The sequence below is a fragment of the Podarcis erhardii genome, assembly GCF_964252035.2.
Source record: "Podarcis erhardii genome assembly, chromosome: 4".
NCBI classification, from domain to species: Eukaryota; Metazoa; Chordata; class Lepidosauria; order Squamata; family Lacertidae; genus Podarcis; species Podarcis erhardii.
The window spans coordinates 26,015,018-26,029,771 of record NC_138508.1 but is presented as its reverse complement, the minus strand read 5'-3'; the positions used below and the strand labels follow the sequence as shown (position 1 = coordinate 26,029,771).

The 14,754-nt window shown below is 39.1% G+C and overlaps 1 protein-coding gene across 5 annotated transcripts in view; it reads right to left on the bottom strand.

The window, feature by feature from the left end:
• Positions 1–14,754, bottom strand: part of TNFRSF19 (TNF receptor superfamily member 19) — a 54,884-nt gene that overhangs the window by 16,978 nt on the left and 23,152 nt on the right. For all 5 annotated transcript variants that reach the window (XM_081860583.1, XM_081860581.1, XM_081860579.1 and 2 more), the window contains 2 exons: positions 11,708–11,886; positions 9,817–9,902 (listed from right to left, as the gene is read on the bottom strand). In XM_081860583.1, the coding sequence (XP_081716709.1) occupies positions 9,817–9,902; positions 11,708–11,886 (265 nt within the window). The remainder of the gene's footprint in view (positions 1–9,816; positions 9,903–11,707; positions 11,887–14,754) is intronic.

Here is a 14,754-nt window from a genome sequence, read left to right as displayed (position 1 = left end):
CTTTTTTATTTAGGTTCATAAAGGGAACAGAAAAAAATATGACCAATGGAACACTGGAAAGCTTTTCTCTTTAAGCAAATATATGAGTTGTTATTTCATTATAAAAATGAAACTAAGTGAAATTGTGGCTGTAGTGAAATAGATTTATTATTGATGGGAAACATTTTATTTTTCTTTGTATATACATAATATTAGTAATAAATGTTTTTCAGACTGTTTCTTGGATTATTTCAAATAAAAATTCTTTATTCTGCAAGTCAATAACGTTTTTGCAATCTCGATGTAAATTCAAATGCAGGGTGTTCTTTAAACAAAAAAACCTGAGCAATATTTGTGGTTATACTAAGTAATCCCAGCTGCATAATATAAGCAGTTGCCAATATACAGAACTGTTGACATTTCCCCAGCTATTTTTTTAAAAAATACAGTATTCATATATTGGATTAGAAATAAAACACACACAAATCCCTAATTTATCTTATTTTCTCTTTCTTTCCCCTCCACTCCTTTGTGACCATGTACTTTCCAGTATACATAACTTTACACACAAAGCCATTCAAGGAACACAGCCAACTGCTTATTACATCAGGCTATGCTTTCCACTGTCTACTATGTTCGCTTAGAAGTCTTATTTCTAAATTAATTTTAAAAATGTTTTTCATTAATAAAGGGAATTGTAATAATGTTCATAAGAAAATAAAAATGTATTGTGTGCTTGCAAACCCTGAAACACACACACACACACACACACACACACACCGTACTTTTCCATGTATAAGACTATTTTTTTACTCTAAAATAATGTTCAAAATCTGGGCTCATCTTGTACACAGATAGTATCTCGCCCCCCCCCCCCCATTTTCTTAAATCGGAGTCCCTAAAAATAGGGGGCAAAAAGCACTGAACATTTTATATGATTAAATAGAACGAACACAGATGAATATTGAATAACTTAACACAAAAATATTAGAGCCCTGGGTGTAATCCTGCTGGTCCCTCAGACACAATATCCTATAGAAGTTAGTACAATCGTTACTTCCCTGCTGTGTTGCCTCTCTGCAGGCTTACAGCATACTGTTAGATGTTTCTCACTGTCTGCTAGTCTCCACACTCCAAGTTGAGGCCTTCTGCACCTGCCTTAAAGCACCTAGAAAACTTGTTCTTCTTCTGCGTGTTTGTTCCAGGACTAGCCAACGCACTGGGCTCCTGAGGCAGAACAAGCTGCTGCATGCTCCCAAGTGAAGTGCTGAAAGTTTACTTTGGATTCTACTGACTTGCTGCACATCTGGCAGCATATTAGCAGCTAAAGATGAATACAACGCATTGCTAAACTAGCTCCTAAGGGTTGATGCCACATTTGTTCAATGCACGTGAAGCCAGTAAGGTTTTACCTTGTCCTACAAATTCTGGAAGGAAAGACTTGATTATGCTCCTTTACTGAGATGGACAATACAGTAAATTCAGAGAACAAACCCAACAGAATGGATGTAGATAAGATCTATGCAATCTAGTTGTTCAATGAGCTGCATCTAGCAGATTAGTCACCACTTAGCCTTCAATACTGCTTTCTAAATTCAAAGCATGAATACTGTAAGTCGCCTTAAGGGTCAGCCTACTGATAAATATACAAGGCCGACCGCAAAGAGCATCCACACAGTATAGGTCAATCATTATCCCATTTTCTCTGAGGAATTTCAAGTTCACTTAAATCTGATAACTGAGCCAGCTAGCTCTTTGTTAATAAAAAGTAATGATTAAGTTAAATATCTTGCAGACATATTATACCTAAAACAAACACTCACTCAGCCTCTGGCAAAGAATGATGCTAATTATAGGATTGACTCAAGAGATGAAAGGTTGCTTCTAGTACTAACTTGTGCAGAAGGCTGGTTAAGAGAAATACTGACATTCTCAATCCCTGTAGTTCAAATTAACACCTTCTTCACCCTTTCCACATCATAAAGTTAAAACATTGCAGACTATTGGTATAATCCTTTTAGTTCATAAAACTCATGTTTCTACCCTTGCTATATGCACCAAGATGTGCCTGTTAGGGGAAATGGAAAGACTGTGTACGCATCCCTTATCTCCTTCCAGTTTGACCATGAAGGAGTGTGGCTGAATGGAGAAAGTTGAGCTGGAATATCAGAGACATGCACAGACCTCCTTTTAGACAGAATTAGGCTCCCTCAGAGGTCTAAAGAGGCCTAGGCTTCTTCCCCTTTTGAAGCCCATATCCGTAATAAAAATAAAAATGACAAGTCCACACATAAAAACAAAACAAGGTACCCACACCATTTCAACAACCAGAACAAGAAATAAAAATGATATGTATGACAGCAAGTCTGAGAACAAAACTCACAGGTAGGATGGGAAAAATTTGGACAACTGAAACTCCTTGGATTCTCACAACTTTAGGCTGCAAAACTAACCCACATACCTGCGAGTAAGCCCCACTGAATTCAAAAGAACTTACTTCTGAGTAGACATGGTTAGGATTTCACTAATCATACTGTGAGGGAAGAGGTTAAATCACACCCCACACCCCGAGATAGGCCACAATAGCCGTAAGTGCTTTATGAGAGAGGAGCAATAAGACAGGTATTTGTTGTGGCCTATATGTATCCTAGGGACGCGGGTGGCACTGTGGGTAAAACCTCAGCGCCTAGGACTGGCCGATCGCATGGTCGGCGGTTCGAATCCCTGCGGCGGGGTGCACTCCCGTCGTTCGGTCCCAGCGCCTGCCAACCTAGCAGTTCGAAAGCACCCCCGGGTGCAAGTAGATAAATAGGGACCGCTTACCAGCGGGAAGGTAAACGGCGTTCCGTGTGCTGTGCTGGCTCGCCAGATGCAGCTTGTCACGCTGGCCACGTGACCCGGAAGTGTCTGCGGACAGCGCTGGCTCCTGGCCTATAGAGTGAGATGAGCGCACAACCCTAGAGTCTGGCAAGACTGGCCCGTATGGGCAGGGGTACCTTTACCTATATGTATCCTCTGGGCTCCATATATGTATCTGAGTAATTAATATGGATAAACAGGAATTCTAACATAACTGAATTTATATGTCAGTGGGTAGCTATTCAAACACAAGAGGAGTTCAGTTTTCAGTTTAAATATTCCTAAAGAAACTGGAAATTAGCCAGCTTAATGTACGTTGTAAGATATTTGAATACCACACAAAATATCCGTCAGAAAAAGGCACATTTTTTACAGATTGAGCAGGAAGAATATATTCTATCTTTAAAGCTTTGAAATACAAACGACCTTTCTTTTTTCTCCATCAAGTAGTGTGAATAACCATGTACAGAGCTGACTTGAAAAACACTGAGTATGCAACCTGTTTGATAAACACAATGGGACATCCATGGGGTGCACTGTTTTCAGTCATCCGGAGTCTACTCAGGAGGGTGAGGCCTAGTCAGAGAATAAAATACTGAGACAGCACTTTTAAAGGTAATTTTAAGAAAAGCTGGAGGGAAAGAAGTCAAGTCAGTAAGCCAAAAGCATGAGTGGCAAAAATATGTTAGCTGATTGTCTTAGAGGTGCTTCAGAGGACTTCTGAGCTCCAGGGAAGGAGCAGTCTAGACACAAAATTTTTTTGGGGGGGGAGGCAACTCAGTATGATGCATGATAAATAAAGCACCTCAGTTGTCAAAAGAAAAGCAGAGTTGTGTTTTTTAGCCTCGATACATGGCTACTTATTAACAAGGGAGTTTGGTGGAAATAATGGGGACAAAAAGACTTGGGCAGCACATTTATTTCAAAGTGTGTCCAGCTGAAATAAACGTGGATGTATTTTTAAAAAAGAAAATAGAATTAAGAAACTAGTAGGAATGGGTAGTATTCAACTTAGTTTGACTCAGAGCAGACTCAGTGAAATTAATGAACCTAATTTAGGCATGCTCATTAATTTCAATGGGTCTGTGAGTAAAACATCATCCAATGTTTTGAACATGTTTCTGTTATACAGACGCAAACATTTCATTTCTGCCTAATGCTCTCTCACACCTCTTTCTGCCTGATAACTCTGAGAGGCCAGGCAGATGAACTAGCTATAATCTAGCCATTACAAGCTTCTGAAGTGTGTTCCAACTGATATGGAGAAAGCAACTAGCTACAAACTATTATAACTAAACACAGGGAAGAAAAAGCAAATGGAAAATTCTCTTCCTGCTGTTGTTATTAATTGTGCACAATTAAGTACAACAACAATTTATTATTTGTACCCTGCCCATCTGACTACTTATTTCTTTATTTCTTTAATGCATTGAGCTACTCATTTTCCTCCCTTCCTTTACTGGTAATATTAGTTTTGCTTTTCTTTCTTTCTTGACTCTTGATACAAAAGGATTAATGCTAATGCAGAAGTCTCTAAGAATACCTTTTACCTATTTAAGCCCTGAGACAATAGGTCGTGTCTTTGGCTTTTGTAGACCTTTTGAGGAAAACACTAGCAGGAAGGGAGGTTTGTACACTGAACAAACTAGCCATTCATTGTGCCTTATTTCCTTGAGAAAAATATAAAGCCACCAGTCTGGCAGGTCACAGGAGAAAGTAAAAGGGAATACTAATGTCACCTAAAAGATAATATCTCAATCTCTACTACCTGCAATTAGTAAAATGAATTCTAATCAAACACAAACCTTCCTAATCCCCATAGTACAAGCAGATGGATCCAAAAGGAAGATGGAGAAAAAAATGCAACATAAATAAGCAACATCCACAAACAGCCAACATGGAAATTCTACAGCTCTATGACAAAGGACATGCTATGTAAGCAGAAGGACCCATAGCGCAGTTCATAGCATTGCCAGTTCAGTTTATTTATTCAGTTTCACATTTAAAAAACCCCTCTAAAAATAAACATTTAAAAGCCCATTCCACTAGCTTTTAAGAGCCCTTGAAAGAAATACACTTTTCACTTTGCACCACATACCATCCCACTATCACCTTGCAATCTGGCTAACAGCATGAGGAAGCCATGATGGAGCATGATCCTCTAGTGCACTGCATTTTGTCACTTAGATGACAAGTGATTGAGGGAAATGAGAAGAGAGGCTTGAAAAAATGTCACCCTTTTCTCCTTTGCTACTGCTACACCCGGCCAATTCATCAGGTAAGGAGATGGAAGGGGGAATGTTTGAGGCACATGGCTCAGCCATGGGCCCAGTGGAGGTAAGCAAACCTGCTCCAAGGCAATCAAATTTTATTTTGGGAAACCTGGAAAATCCTGAGCGAAACCAAAGGGAGCCTTGGAAGATTTGTCCTTCACACACCCACACCCACACATCCAGTGTGTTGCTTACATTTCATGACATCTAAGCTTTCTTTTCATTTCTGACTTGCAGTCGCTGTGAACAAAAATTACAGAATGAAACAAAACTACAAACTTGTGAAGCTCTTTCCATAAACCGCGATTCTAGAATATGTCTTTGTCAAATGACACTATTTACATTATCTTGTTTTGCCACCCACCCACTAACCCACCCAAGGTTTTTCCCCAGTAAGTAGCAAAGTTGTGGAAAAACTAGTTGAAGCCAGCTAGGTGCACACTGTGCTTTTGGCTAGCATAGGATAGGCCTTAGGGAAGGAGCGCATAGAAATTTTGGCAACACTGCAATGAATAGTGAAACTACCATGTATATCAGTGTTGCTGGTCAAGCAGAGGGCCTCTGAATAGGGGCTACAGAATTCAGTTCTACTTTTGCCACTCTTTTAAAAGCATAATAAGAGCCATATTGATTGATTTTATAAGCTGGGATTAAAATAAAGGTCTATAGTCCTTCATATGATTCTTCCAAAATTCAGTGCAGCCCAAATATAAGACTACTGCTACTCCATTCCAGGCATCTCACTAAATACAAACCTATCCAGTCCTACCTGAATATGATAGAACAGCAGAGTAACCTACATAAAATGTTGTGAAGACTCTCTTCTAATCAGACTGATATAAAGCAATATTTATTTTCCACCTTTCCTTCAAGGTGCTGTAAAGGTCCTCCCTCTCCCCATTTTATCCTCACAACATTTCTGTGAGGTAGGTTAGATCAAAATATGGTGAAATGGGAATCAGAAACTTGATCTCCCAGGTTCTTGTCCTAGCCCTAGAACTCTAGGGCTACTGCAGTCGGAAGCAGTGTACAGGCAGAAATGGGAAAATCTGGATGAATGGCAACAGATATGTTGTCAACTTTGCCAAAAAAAGCTCAAAGCTCAACAACTTTTGTGTCCATATTTTCACTTTTTCAAATATGGCAACCCTAGCTATTACATCACACAAAGGGCAAATATGATTACAATATCTGAGGTGACATTTATTCCTCGTATAACTAAACACTAATGATGTATAATTAAACTATTAGTGATGACAAGGCACGCTTTTAAAATTCAATTTAGTTGCAACTGATTGTATTTATGATACTTCTGCAAATGACCTTCATTTATAAAAGATATAATCACTGTAAGGTAACAAAGAAGGGTGTGATAAAATCAGAGAAAACCTGTAGTTAAATTCATTTATAGGATGTTTGTATTAAACTAACTTATCAAACTGATTTCACTTGTTTAACGTTCTTATTTCATAGTTTAATGAGCAAAAGATCTGAAGCTAACATCACACTATTAAACTGCTTAATATTGTTATTTCAACTTTCTAAAAACTCTCTTGCATGCCAAGCTTACCTTCACTAAAACCGCTATATATACTTAATATTTGGCAAAACATTTGTTTACAAGATGATACATATCAACCTCAGAATTCAAAATGCTGGGAAAAATAAACATCACTGCTTCATATAAAAATAGTATTATGAAACTGTATGTCTTGCAAACACATTATGTGAAGATAAAAGGCTTTATCACCAGCAGTCAAAAGCAATGGAATAGAGAAACACACAATGTCTTGATGTCGTGAAAACAGGGAAACTGTACTAGAAGTTACAGGGAGCCAAGAAACTAGACATGCAGCTGCTGTTTTTGGCAAGAGCCATGTGTTAGGAAAACATCTTCTGGCCTAAAGTTCAAAACACAGCTATAGTTTAGTCAGAAAATCTTGCAGAAAATCAATGCTTTTTTATTCCAGACACTGAAACATGAAGCAATCTAAAATGACCGCTCCCCGCATTAACCGGGGGGCGGCTTTTGCGTGGTCGCGCGCAGCCCCCCCGGAGACTACTAGACCCCCGGCAGGGTAGCTGGCTTCACCGCCCCCCCCCAGCTGGATACCTGGAGGTTCCTGCCTAGCCTCATCAATCAGCCAATCCCGGCTGGGGTGTGTGTTGCCAAGGGAGTTGGCCAGGTAGAATTAGGACCGCCCACACTCACAATAGAGGGTGTAACTTACCTGTTGCTCCTCAGTCAGCTCCTGAACTTTCCCCACCCTGCCCTCCCTCAGTTTATACCTTCTTTCGCAGTTTAACCTTCTTCCTTACAGCTATGCAGGCACTGCTGCGGTCCTAGATGGTCGTCACTGAGGGATCGGGAAGGAATTTCCCTGCATTGGCAGGTTCTGCCTTCCCCGTAGCAAAATGTCACAACTTTGGCAGTTTGTAGGCCTTGGGCGGAATCCTTTAGTCTACCTTCTCTCAATGGGGGGCATGAAGCAGTGACCCGCCCACCCCCTGCGGCGGCGATCCCAGGGTTCCCCGTTAAAGGGGTTATTTTGAGGGGAGGCACTGGCCATACGCCAATGGGTTGTTAGTGCTCTCCCCTACAACGCAGCAAAATGGGGAGCGGGCTCTCTGCTTGAACAGATGTTCTCCAGAGTCAGCCCAATCCCCCCACACTTTGGATAACCCTGATGTTCCCCAGATCCCCGGCTGGGGACTGGGAGGGAAAAACGCCCAATGCCTAAGCCAAAGTCTTTCTACATCTGAGAATTTAATAAAGTTGTGGCCAATTTTAATCCCGTAACACGTTGTCAGGTATCATTATTCCTCCCGGGGGTCGCCTGGGGGAGGGGTCTCCGCCTGTCCATGCAAATGTGGAAGAGCAAACGTTTTATACAGCTTTGGACAATCGGTGGTGAAAATAAGATTAGCCCACATCTTGACTAAAAGAAGCTATGCAAAATAGGTACTGCCAGTGAAATTGTTCAGCTCTCATTCTCAATGAGCTTAATGTCTGCTATTTTTTAAACATTCTACAACCAGTCTTGGAGAGCCAAGACTTAACAAGGGCTTGATTATTATTTGTTGTAATGAATTCCATCTGATTTTTAAAAGTTTTAAATAAATAAAACCCATCAGAAGATAACTGAGTAAAATTTAATGTAATGTTTTTTTGTACACTTTCCTACCTTTATTAAAAGTTTCTTTCTTTTCAATACAGAAATAATTGAATATACTGTACATTAATTTAGTATTGTTTTAATTTCTGCTTAAAATCTTGCACTGCCATTGTACAATCAAATTTCTCTGTAAGTAAATGCAAATATTTGGACTTGCTATTTTAAATGAATTTATGCATAGGCTTCAGTTGCTATTATCATAGGACACAGAATTTTTTGTTTACCCTATAAAGTTTACCCAAGAATGATAACAATTCTCTTGGCCTTTTACACCCCTTACTTGATCATTACAAAATCCTTTCAACTTTCTGATGGTCTTTTAACAACTCACAAGCAGCTTTTCCATGAGTAAATATTTAAACCATGTTTTAAAGAGGTCTACAGAGAGAGTGAAGATGAAAGCTAGCCCTGAAATTTATAGCCAGCTGGGTAATAATCAACTGCTTCCAGCATTCTGTAGTCCTCATTAATGCCCCACCATATGATGGGACTTTAACTCTGGAAGTGTAGCCTCAACTTGTATTCAAGAGCAAACAAAAATTTGCCAAAGCATACACATTGTGATTAATTTATATAGCCACATAACCTTAATATTTGCAACTTTTATCTATTTGAGATAAAGAATTAGCAGTGTACAAATGTATGCTTAATACTTGAATGAATTTGAAGCATTATGCAAAACATTATATGTTCTTACTAAAAATGCATTATTTTATTCACACATTACTATTTTATTTATTATTTATATCACACCTATGTATACTGTTCTTCACACAAATAAAAACAAATTAGAAAACTACACCATGAATGGCATCAAAATACTAGAAAGATAGTTTGATACCAGAACTCATTATTAAACAGAACTACAGACACTGTCGGTTCATGTCAATATTAAAACATAACACATGTGACCCATAGCAAAATGTTAGTGTGGGACACAGCCATTCACAGTTCCAGTTGGTTAGCCATGCCCTTCTGCACAGTACTCCATTTCATTCCTCCTCTTGCTATAAAGAGAAGGCATCCATTAAAACTACAAGGAAGCAAGGGCATACAAACAACTCAAGGATTATCCCCACTGCCAGGCTCAGCTTCAAATCTGGGATTGTTCTGCTCAGAAGTGAAGAGGAGCCAAGGTCAACAAGAACAAGGGCTTGGAAACCACTCAGAGAAACAATTACTGGTTAACATGCTTGTACACTATTCATCCATTTGTGGCTGAAGCTTGTGCCTCATTCTGCAAGGGACAAGGCTCTCGAGTACCAGTTCTGCCTGGAGAAGGGCTGCCTAGTGTTTCTCCCATGTTAGAACCTGGGACAGTGCACTGGGAAATCAGCAGGGCCTAGGCTAGACAGCCTCTTTTAAAAGGCTAGGATTATCAAGCAGTTATGCCATTTTCTTTTCCAGGCGAGGTATTTGTGGCAACATATCAGTTTCAATTATCAAATTCAATTCAGCTGTACATGTTCAAAAAACCCCAAACAAACCTGAATTCAATATCATACTATTTTACTGTCAGGAGCACTTACAGTGAGGTTCATAAGGAGGTGGAGGGTCACCACAAGGAACACATTCCATATCCTGAAAGCCCCCAAGCTTGGTTTTTCTATAGAATCTGAAAGACAGAGGAACAAATAACACATTCCTCATGTTGTCTACAAAATTTTAATAGCAGGACATACAGGCATATTTCATAGATAAGGAGGAGTGTACCTAGAGAACAGCTCTGGAAAAATGTGAAATCATGCAGTAAATCAGTGACTAAGTTAGAGGATAAAATCCAATGTCTATTAATACCAAGAACAGATATTAAAGTTCTTAATGGGAGGGGGAAGGGAGCAATGAAACCAGCTTTCCTTTTAGCTATTTCCCCACCACCACTTATTTCACAGTAGTAACATCAATTTCCAACACCACATCACCAAAGAGCAGAATTCTGAGAAAGGTTCTGATGAGTGTGGGGACCTGTACAACATTTCAAACAGCTTATGTATGGAATTTCTGCCCATTCCCGCCTACCCGACCACAGGCTGTACATAATGATAAACAATGGTTTGCTGTGTTATGTGGATGAGCCTCTATAAGACCATGTGAAGCACTAGGCTAGCATACTCTCCCATCTGTCCTCCCATGCAGCTGGGAGGAGCACTTCTACCAAGTTTCGATTCAAAGAATCTTGGCTAACTGTTATGTATAAGCTGGGAACCGTGATTCATGGCAAATGGTTGGTTAAACAACCATATTAATAAATTCATGGTTTGAAGTTTGCTTGTTTAGCAACTAACCATTACAGTGGTACCTTGGTTTACAACCAAACGGAGGTCCGTTTGTAAACCAAAACAGGTTGTAACCTAAGGTGTGCTTTCACTAATGTGACCTCCAAATTTTTGTTGTTTGTAATCCCCCCAAAAATGGTTTGTAATCCAAAAAAAGGTTGCAAACGGACATACACTTCCGGGTTTGACATGTTTGTAATCCAAAACATATGCAAACCAAGACGTATGCAAACCAAGGTACCACTGTATATGATTTAATGTTTTTAAAGTAATGCTAAGCTGAGATTCTTTGAAACCAAACCTGGCAAAAGTCCTTCTAGCCATGGAACAGGAGTGGAAAGGAATAAATAATAGAATTTGAAACTTTGTTTAGGGGCTCATGGAGGCTCATCCACATAGTGTTAAACCATGGTTTTGTGTGTATGCAAATATAAGAGCAATATAAGTCTTATATTTAACCATATATGAGAATATTTTAAGCTCTTGTTCCACAGCTGTGGTCAGTCAAATAACAGAGATATCTACCTTTTTAAAGGTAGTGCCATCTTTCTGATAAAATTCTACGTGTTGTGCTGTGAAATAAACCAACTCTTCAGCACTAGCTTAAGCATGGTAGCATGAAAATTAGAATTTTTCATGTCAGAGTGATATTATGTTTACAACTTTTTTTAAATGACCAGAAAAGCATGTGGAATACAGTAAGCCTGCAATTTACATTGGGTTATGTTCTGGGGATCGTGCCTAAAGCCAAAATAGTGTCTAGTCAAAACACATTGGGTTCAGTGGCAGGTGGGATTGCCAAAGTCTTTTTTTCCTGGATGCCCACCCCCTATTTATTTGTTAAGTGTGTAAAGCTGAATGTGCACAAGCTAAATATACGTAATTTGAGGGGTTACTGTACATGTGGTTAATGGATTTCATAGTGCTGAAATAACGTAATGTTTCTCATTGAAGCACTGAAGTATTCATCAAGGACATGAAATCAGTCCTGAAGATATAATCAGCAAAACAAAAAGGTAGAGTCATCAGTCTATGATGGGAAAGCCAGCCAAGTCTCAGATTGTAGGGCTTTCTAAATCTGAACTGTGTTGTACTAACCCTGCAGACAAGTTATTTCTAGTTTCCTTACAATTCCTTAACTTACCCTGGCAAGCAGTCTCCACAAACAGCATTGCTGGTAGCAGAACAATTGGCTTTCTGAAATCGATTTATTAGAGCGCAGTCCAAACATGGTTTGCACTTCTGAAAGCCCCTGTCCTCCTTGAATCTGTTTGGTCTGCATGTCATGCACTGGGCATCCTCCCCATATCCAAAGCCGCATTCCTGTAGGGATTAACAAGCAAGAACACACTATTCAGAAATTTAGAAGCGTGAATAAAGGGAGATTGCAAGGATGAAGCAAAGACTCAGTGTAATTATTTCCGAGAATAAGACTTTCTAGAGACAAAAGCAATCCTTTCAGCAAGTTCAAATGTGTCTTCCACTACTAATAATCTCCCTTACTTCTATAAGCAATACTTATTCATCTACTTTATTTGAGAAACGGCTAAGCATTTGAATGATAAAGGACTCCATGGTCTCTCACAGCTACATTATTACAGGCTTATGGGAATTATTGAGCTGTCCATTATTAATTAAGCTGGGTTTGTGAAAATGCAGAAGCTCTAAGTTCTTAGACACTTACATCAAAACAGGAAAAATAAAAGCGTATCAATTGATAGTAGCTAAACTAAGAAAGTAAATAACCATTTGCAACTGTTTGAAATATGCATGTTTCATCTCTATAATAAAGTACAAAACTCTGCTTTTCACCAAAAAACAAGGAATCATGGATCCAATTTTTAAAAACCCAAATATTAACTACCAATATTAACATGTTTTCAATGTTTATTGGCAACACTGAGAACATAGTGAGGAGCTGGTGCTATGTATTTAAAATAGCTAGAATATGATAGTAATTAATTTAGCAAAATTGGAGTGCAAATTACTTTATTTAAGGAATGTGTGCACCTTCGTTCAATATTTCCAAGGTGGTTCAAATAAATGATATAACAAATACAATAAAATAGCATCAATGACATTAATAAAATAGTAAAGCAAAACTGAATAAAAACAGCAACATAAAACAGTGGCGTAGCGTGGGTTATCAGCACCCGGGGCAAGGCAAGTAATTTGCGCCCCCTAACCCATGGATTTGCGCCCCCTAACCCGTGGATTTGCGCCCCCTAACCCGTGGATTTCCCTAACCCCCAGATGTTGCGCCCGGTGCGGCCGGCCCCCTCTGCACCCCCCACGCTACGCCACTGACATAAAATATACCATTAAGTTAAAATTCTTGAGAAAATAAAAAGGGTATTTGACTGATGTGGATGATACATTACCTATAGCGCTCTGAGAAGTGAATTATTTAAGCAAGGTGCCACTATGAAGAAGGCCTTCTCCCCAGTCACCACCACCCGACTCATTTTAGATGGCTGGGGAGGTCTACTGAAAATAACCTCCGTGCATAGGTAGGTTTATGTGGGAGTCCACCATGTTGCTATTTTAGAGTGCTCCTTATAAAGCCTTCCCTTACCCTCTTCCTTGCATATTTTTGTGGCAGTTTGCAGCCACTGTTTCAGTGCAAATTTAAAATGAATTGGTTTCTTCACTGTGTGGTACCAAATGTTTAGGGGGTCATACAGTAAGCATGATGACATCAAGTGCTATGTAGTCAACCAGATATGGTCCTGCGATGTCACTGAGTTCTCTAGTTGTCCTCACTCTAAAAAGGGAGTGCAAGTGTATCCCACACTTTCCTATTTCTTTGGGAAACCCTTTCCCTCCTTGTAATTTTCTATTGCCAAAACCAGCCAAGTGGTGTCTTTCTTGCAAAAGCTAACTCTACAAAAGCCCTCTGCTAGACATAATGATTAGCTTTGCCTTTAGGAAGCAGCTGAAAGACACTCTCATTTGGCTTTAGGGAGGTTAAAGTTATGCCTGTTGTTGAAAAAAAAAATACTAAGATCAATTTCTTATTCAGAGTCATAAGAGTGGGCTACAATGTTCATAGTGGTCCCTTTTTGATAATAATAAGCACCAGTATGTCATTACTGCAAATATATTCCATAAACAAACTGCAAGGGATATCTGCATTTATATTGTTCTGGCAAATGGTAGTGGATAGGGGTGATATCAGGAACAAGAGTTTTAGAAACAGACACTTCTCCCACATCCTTCCCTTAAATACTAGATAAACTAAAAACACAGCATTTTTATATGAAGTAATTTGTTTCTTTTTAAAAAGCATATTGTATTCTGAAATGTGCATATTGTAGTTAGAGTTGCAAAGCATATTGTTTGAAAGAGCTAATTTTGAAGGACAAAATGTTATCCAGTAACAGCTTCAAAATAGTTCCTTTGAAAGACTTGCCAAAGATATGGAAGATATGTTTTAAATAGCACATACAATAGACCAGTTTCCTGATTACTATGTTAAAAGCAAGCAAGATAATCTAACGTGTATCTAATTTAATGGACAAAGAATTGGACAAAGTATAATAATTTATTTAGAAATTATCTATAAGCCTTCAGACTGATGCAAGCTATAATTAGGGCTAAACCCAAATGGCCCCTCAAATTTCACAGGCATATTTGACAAGGCATTAAAGGCAATGCATTTTGAGTGGGTATTATTTTTTGGGTTTAGGAAAACACTCACTGGCACGCTTGAAGTTCTGTCAGGCTAGTGGCTGCCATTCCTCCCCAACCTCCATATCACTAAGAAAGAGGCACTGTATTAAGGGAGAGAAACAAAAACAGTGGCTGCCACCTTGATGGCTCTTCAAGAGCTCAAATGTCATCAACCACTCCCAAAAAGAAGCCTGCTAAAAACAGTGGGAGGGACATGAATCTGGCCTTTAGACAGTTTGTAAGTAAACCAATTCTTAACTTACCAAACCTGTGGTCTTTTCCTATGCTGGGGGTAGAGAGATGTTTTGGAACTTACAAGAGCCTATTTTAAAGGTCTAACATTCCTTATTTCCATGCTTTAGTTTGCTGCATATTTTGTGATTTTAAATCTCTGCTAAGGGTTCTCTCATCAAAGAGTACTTGCCCCAAACTTAAGAACTTGGCAACCAGGAATTTTTACCTGTATTTTCTTGAACCAACAGATACAAGCTGTGTATTGCTAACAGCGTACTGCTAACA